This window comes from Mytilus edulis, chromosome 6 (genome assembly GCF_963676685.1).
Source record: "Mytilus edulis chromosome 6, xbMytEdul2.2, whole genome shotgun sequence".
NCBI lineage: Eukaryota > Metazoa > Mollusca > Bivalvia > Mytilida > Mytilidae > Mytilus > Mytilus edulis.
Window position 1 is genome coordinate 58,551,792 of NC_092349.1, and position 7,712 is coordinate 58,559,503.

Here is a 7,712-nt window from a genome sequence, read left to right on the forward strand (position 1 = left end):
GCGTCGCACTTTACTTTAAGTAGCATAAAATCCATTGGCATTCAATGTTTCAACAAGGTGTTTTGAACCAAACTCATGGTACATTTGTAAAGCCAATCCTAAACGAAAAGGAGTAAAACAAAAACGATTGTCTCAACAATTGCTTAGCATTTCCACAATTTCTCTGATGCCATTTCCTGAGAATAGTCTTGGCTGTATGCATTTTCATTGAGTAAATATAGAATGAATTGCCATAAATACGAAGGCATTGGCTGAATTAAGAAGGAAGAGACAATTCATCCGAAGTTGGGTAGTCTTCTTTAGAGTTTCGATGTCTTTTCTAAGTAAACTTGCAGCGGAATGAAATATCTGTCCGTTATTTGTGTCTATTACAGTTGACATTGAGATTTTGAGGTCAGTTTTCAATTGACTAGAAGCTTATATGGCATCTTAAATATTTATTTTGCTACTAAATATTATGTTATATTTGCCTTGAACTTGTTGAAGTTGTTTGACAACTGAATTTCTATAGAAATAAATTAGTTAAGACTGCATTTTACATATAGAATATTTTAAATTAGAATCAGCCGGAAGAAATGATCTATATTTATCGAGTAACCGTGCATGAGGAATGACCATTAAATCATTGTCAATAGCCAAAATAAAATTACTAAAAGCAGTATCGTGTTTTGAGATATCTGCTTCCACGGGTTAGAATTTTTTTTAACGTTTTTAGCAAATAATTTGTAATGCAACCAAAATAACAGAGTGATTGAAGTTTAAAAGATGGACGGGAAACTATTTCAACTTTAACTTTATCTGACACGGATAAAACATTTTTAATACGTTCATCGGATTTAAACTTGAGTAATTTTTTTATCTTTCTAAAATGTTTTGTTGTAACAAAATATACAAGCGCTCCAGTTTAACGACTGCATTCTAGAACGTTTACAAATACCCGAAACTAAGGGACAACAGTCAGGTAATTGTATGTCGTCATTAAATATAAGACTAGAAGCTTCCTCGCTCTAAAAGAGGGAAGAAATATGTTTACTTGTGTAAGTTTTGTAGCATGAACGATGATAAACTGCCTGCACGGAGTTCTTCAAATTAACAGCTAGTGCATGAAACAGCTTGATATTCACCTCATGCAATCTTCTATGCAATGCAGATACAAAAATTGACTTCCCTAAACTGATAAATTGACTCAAAATTTCAATCGAGGTTTTTTTTTGGCATATTATGCACTGCATAAAATGTAACGACTTTTGTCTTTTCTTTGAAGTTAATGGAGCAAGTTGCTAAGGACTTGACATATCACGGAATATTTACTGAAAATATCCGTCAATTATTTTGATTTTACAATAAGACTTTTCTGAAAAAGTATGTTTGATGTTTTTTAACGAAAAAACATAGAATATAAACATATACAAACAAAGTATGTGGCATATATCAGTGCACTTTAATTGAAAATATGTGTTTATAACAGCGAAAAAGGTGTAATTTCATATATCATTTGAGAGCAAATTATTGACTAATACACAAACTGTGATAGAAGGCAAGTGATTGAGTTCCGTGTTGAAATTGAAGATATTTACTCCATTCTTTTTCCATTGATTTCTTAAGGTTTTTTTCATATTTTGGCTCCGAAATTTTTATCACTAATTTGTTTAATTAAATATTATATGCTTAAAATATTATGGGATAATTTTTATTGCTACTATGAAGAGAAAACTAAAGTTTGAGTCTGAATTTGCAATTAAAATTACCTCAATTTTAAATAGTCTAAACTTCGCAAATTTTATAGATTAGAAGAAAATAAAATACTGAATGGAATATTTTGACATATAAAAATAACTTCAGGAAAAAATATTTCAATTAAATGTAAGCAAACATACACATTTTTTCATTTTGAAAAAGGGGGGTTGAAACTCTCCAATATACTACCATTAAAACGACTTCTTAGAAAAAAGTGACCGTACGAAATTCTGACGACAGGGCAAAAACTAAAGACGACATATTTGTCTTTAAGTTAAGACCATTTTTAGCCGTGTGTTATTTGGGGAGATTAAACTCGCGATCTAGACGACTTTTTACACTTCTGTCACCGCACTATAATTAGCTGTAGAAATATATGAAATACTCTTATAATAAACAGACATGGTCACCACATGATCAACCCAGTAGGTGTCAATTGCTTTCCTGATAAGGTTCTTCCATTTTAATTTCGAGGGTGGTTCATCTAAAATGTTGAAAATTGATGGTAGGCTGTATTTAATTAATAAAGATCTAATTTTTGTGAACCAACTGTCCTTAACACCCGTTGAGATAAGAATTTGGCTTTCTGCAACTTGTTTTTCTATAGAGTTCTCCTGTCTTGAAATGTTTGCAAAGGTTCCTAAAGATAGTTTATGCATTTTACTGATTACTGGAATGGTACCCGACAGTATATATACAGCCATGTCTGTTGTGTTATTGGGGATAGATAAAATTTGTTTGATACTTTTCCGATAGAAGACTTCAATTGGTTCCATTTGAGTAGAATTTGGTAATAGTATTTCTAGGCCATAAATGAGTACTGGTAACACGTAAACTTGGAATAATCGCAGACATGCTACGGGATTAAGACCATTCTTGCCATGCATGCCTGTTCCCATCAAGCTGTACATCGTTCTCCTTGCTTTGTTGATGTTTTCCTGGAATGGATTGGAATGGTTTGCCGCGGGTTACTACTATGGGTAATTCCTAGATGTACAGCTGTTTCAACATTTTGAATGGGTATGTCATTTAATATGAAATTAAAATTATCCTCTATTTTTGGTTTCCCAGTTTTAATAATTTTACATTTTGTAGGCTGTAATGAATACTTCTTCTGTTGACTGTAATTCTCCACAGTTGACAAAAGGGTTTGCATATTGGTAGGGTAATTTACTACCAGAGTGACATCATCTGCACAGGTTGGTATAGGACAGTGGATGTGGCCAATATAGGATCCCAGTGCACTGTCCTCTACTTGGTTAAGAACATCATTTATATTAAGTTGATATAATTCTGTGCTTAATATTTCTCCCTGCCTAACTCCCTGCTTAATATCAAAGGGTTCAGAGACCATATTTCCCAATCGAACTGATGTCTGAGCACCAACACTTAGATCATGCAAAAGTAGCCATAATGAACCAGAAATCCCTGCTAGATATAATTTCCTATATAAACTTCAATGGTTTACGACGTCAAAGGCCGATTTTGCATCGAGCAGTGCTACATATAAAGGGGTTTTTCTGTAAACTGCATCGATAATCACTTCATTAAGTAGAAGAACGCAAAATAATTGTGATATTTTAGACGTGAATCCTCTCTGAAATTGGTTTTGGATGGCAGCGATTATTTGCCACAGATGTTCCTTAAGAAGTCTTTCTAGAATTTTACCAATAACAGGAAGGACTGTAATTCCTCTGTAGTTTTTCGGATCAGTCGGCAAACCTTTCTTTTTCAAAATTGGTGATAAAATTCCCATCTTAATGTAATCTGGGATAACGCATGATATACAGATGTTGTTAATTATTTTTGTCAATGCACCAGTCAGGTCTGGCCCACCATGGATGAAATGTTCTGCAGTTATTCCATAAATGTCCGGAGATTTGTTTTTATTTAATTTGTTAACAGCATTCTTGACCTCCAAAACTGAAAAGGAAATTGGGATTGAATCGTCAAGACAAGATTCCATGATGACATCAATGTCTGCCTCCCTGTTGGTATGGTCAGCCTCAGGAGTAGCAGCAGGAGTAGCCAGGTTAGCAAAATGTTCATTCCACCCCTTTATTATTTCTTCTGCTGTATTGTCATATACTTTTCCTTGTACTATAATTTCAGCTATAGAGGTCTTTCCTTGCTTGCGCTGATTATTTATTAACTTATAAAATGATTTGGTGTCTCCGGACCGTGTATTCATAATTTCGGCATACTTCTCATCCCTCGGTCTAGCTATCTCATGCCGTCTTGCTCTACGAAGTTCAGATCTAGAGTTTTTTCTAAGAGTTGCACTTTTACCAGATTTTGGTTTACCATCCTCTTTCCAATCAAATAAGGCTTTTTTTTGGTTTAACAGTGAAAGAGCTATCTCATCGTTCCAGATATGAGTATTTTTTTGTTTATGAGGTTTGGACTTTTTTGAAAATTTTCTTGGACTACAGTTAAGGCATTAATGAGATCTTTGACGTCAATAATTTTTTCTTTGGCTTCAAGCTCAATAATTTTATTTGTAATTTCTGTTTGATACTTTTCCAGGTCTATTTTAGACCAATTTACTTTTGATGGATTCTGGTTCTTCTCTACTTTCTTAATTTTTGATTCAAAATGGCATTGTATAGTAGTATGAATGGGGTGGTGATCTGAGGTATTTGAAGGCAACATATCTTGGCGTTTTGTGAGATTTAGATCTGGATCTATTTCATTGCTCCTGAAGATATAGTCAATTGCGGAGACTTCTTGGCCATTCGGATGTATAAAGGTAACATCAGTCTCATTGAAGGTAAGATTTGTCTCTTGGAGAAACTTCCTCAGGGCAGCTTGCCTTTCTGACAATTTTATATTTTGGGATCTCCTAGATAAATCACAGTTCCAGTCACCACACAAGACAAATTGATATTTTGGGGAGTACTTATTAATTATTTCTCTTAATTGGTCAAGTATATCATTGAACTCGGAGTTAACACACTTGGAGCCTCTGCATGGAATGTATACAAACATTAGGATGTACGGTTTAGGTGACACATTTACTTTGACACAGACGATTCTCTCATTGCCCTCCTCAAGTCTCTTTATTAAATGCTTGATGTTTTCTCTCCAGAGTATGGCAACTCCACCATATTTCAAAATGCATTTTTACTCAGTTAGTGTTTCCCTGGAGAGAAAAATACTTGGTTACGCGGTTAAAAATGTCAAAAAATTTTATGGCTGTCATGCCAATGTATAATAAAGAAAAGTAATGCAAATGATATCATAACTAAGATGTACCGATTAGAAAGGAATGTAGTACTTTCGTGTATTGAAAATATTTCATATCAGTTGATTAATTTAGTATGTGTATTTTATTTCAATTGCTTTTTGAATTGATTACTCTGTTACTTTAAATATTGCAAAAGCAACACAGTTGTTTTCTTTTGATAATTTGATGGTTTGTTCAAAGCTAATTTGATAACAATAAAAGAAATGGGTTAAGTGAAAGATACTCCAGCAGCTGTCGACGGACCAGGTCTCGGTTTATTTTGGAGTAAATCCGATTGAATCAGATTTTTTCCCCAATCTTTATTAGTATATTAGTATAAACGATAGGATAACATTGTATTAGCTGTTGCTTCCAATCAAATTCCTTAAACTATTTTAAATTACAGAAAAAAGACTATAATGGAATGTGTATCCGAGCGAGAACGTCTCTAGGTTTATAACTTTGGGAATATTTACTAAAACTCATAGCCGCATTTTTGCGCCTGTCCCAAGTCAGAATCCTCAGGTCATTGTAAGTCTTATATGTTTTTTAATTTTAGTTCATTTATATGCTTTGGAATTTAGTATAACGTCATTTTCACTGAACTATTATAAATAATTTCAATTATTTTTGGCTATAAATCAGGTCAGTACCGAAGTGCTGTCTATTGAACTGACAGATAGTCCTACAGCAGCGGTATCGTCCCAGTGCTGTAAAAAATGAAAACAAACGTTCCTATTCCTTCAGGCAATACGGACACATACTATTACTGGCTATTATATTGAGATCCTTTAGGAGTTAAACTTTGTGTGTTTTTGCTTTCTAAACTTATTGTCACCAGCCGTACAACAACACAATAGTAGTTGACTTATACATTAAAGATTATAAAAATGATAGAAAATAATAATATCGATTCACTATCAGTTTATTTGGATAAAAGTACATTTTCTTTCATTTAAAAATGTTGCTATTATCCACATGTGACATATGGTGAGAGTGAATCAATAACATGTTCAAATCAAAATAGATATTCAGAGATCTATATGCAGTCTTCAATATTAAACAGGTGTTTGTATTTGGCAAGTTAATAATCACTCCGATGGGAAAGTTTAAAATACAAACCCTAAAAGATTTGCCTGACCCCTTCAATTGTTTTAATAGTTAGATAACACTCAGATATAAGCTAGAGAGTCCCTGGCGAGGTTCATTAAACGACCCAAACATGACATGGTATAGTATCGATCACGCCTTTATATCTCCTTAGGTATGTCTTGTCAGTTTGGTGACAAGTAAACATTTTTGCTTGAAAAAGAGCATAACAAAACAAGATATAATTAACGATAAAATTGATAAGACTCAAACAAAATAAAAACTTCAACCAAATGCTCAATTGCTGAAATATGTATTCTTCGTCAGGTAACATTTAAAGTCTAAGTGACTTGGATGGAGAGTTGTCTCATAGGCATTCATACCACATCTTCTTATTTATAAAGAATGTTTCTTGATTAGAAAGTTCATCAAAATGAACTGCCAGGCAGTATTAAGACTGATCCTTCAAACATTTTCTTGTTAAAACGTCATGCACACAAGTTTGGGAATGATTTTCATGGATAAATATCATTTATGAAAACGAGCTTATAAAATCATTGGACTGTAGTAAGCCTGATACCGTGTAATGTAAATGTGATATGTTCAGTTACAATAACATAAACGGTACCAATTTTGATGCACCAGTTGTGCATTTCGACAAATAATGTCTCTTCAGGGATGCTAGAGGCCAAAACATATTCGAATATCTAAAATCTAATATAAATGTTGAATCAAATAAAAAAGGACCTAAAGTAGAACCAAATTCACAAGCAATAAATTCATCAGACGTATGTTTTAAAGACGTCCAATAAAGACATGTTAGACAACTGCCGATGCATCAAAATAACACGTGCTTTCGGCAATACACCATAACGTGTAAAGGGACGAGTATATTTCCTAGGTATGTAAAAAGTAAAAAAAAAAAAAAAAAATACCGAACACCAAGGAAAATTTAAACGATAGTTCTTTATCAAATGGCAAAATCAAAGCTGAAACACATCAAACAAATGGAAAACAACTGCCATTTTCCTGACTTGGTAAGTTCAAATAACAAATAATGCAAAACGGCTGCAAATATAAGTTCGGCGTTCCATATGGATATAGTCAATGATGCTTTAATTAGTGGAAGATGAAAATGGCAAAAATTAACCTCCCTTTGAAAGGCTGAAAATTTTACTCTTCAGAGTGTTGTCACCATTCCAAGTGTGAAATTGAAAAATCGTCAAAAAGAAATAATCCACAATGCTTTTCAACTTAAAAAATGGTAGCATACTCTATGCATTTTATTACTTTGGGATACCTTACGGCATATTTTAGTAATGGTGAAGAAAAAGGTAAAACATGTTACACAGAGGAACAAGTGATCAGTATGCTTGAGTTTCTTATCGACAACATATTTGTTTAATTAGGAGGTAGAATTTTTCAACAAATTGTCGGCATTCCTATGGGAATGAACTGTGCGCCTCTTCTTATTTTCAGATGAGTCGGAGTTCCTTCAGAAACTTGTCATAAAACAAGAAGATCAAAGAATCCAGATATTTTTATTTCACATTCAGATATATTGATGATGTTCTTTCCATCAACAATCTAATCTTTTCTGATTTGGTTCCATTAATATATCCCCCAGAACTAGAATTTAAAGAAACACACACGACTTCCT

General features: G+C 33.2%; 1 protein-coding gene across 1 annotated transcript; it reads right to left on the bottom strand.

Moving 5' to 3' along the window:
• Positions 1-2,635: 2,635 nt before the first annotated feature.
• On the bottom strand, positions 2,636-3,091 carry LOC139526514 (uncharacterized). Its single transcript, XM_071321668.1, has one exon. The coding sequence runs from the start codon at positions 3,089-3,091 to the stop codon at positions 2,636-2,638; it is 456 nt and encodes a 151-aa protein (XP_071177769.1).
• Between the last annotated feature and the right edge of the window lie 4,621 nt (positions 3,092-7,712).

Coding starts and splice junctions, on each gene's coding strand:
- LOC139526514 (XM_071321668.1), bottom strand. CDS start 3,091: ATGGTCTCTGAACCCTTTGATATTAAGCAGGGAGTTAGGCAGGGAGAA.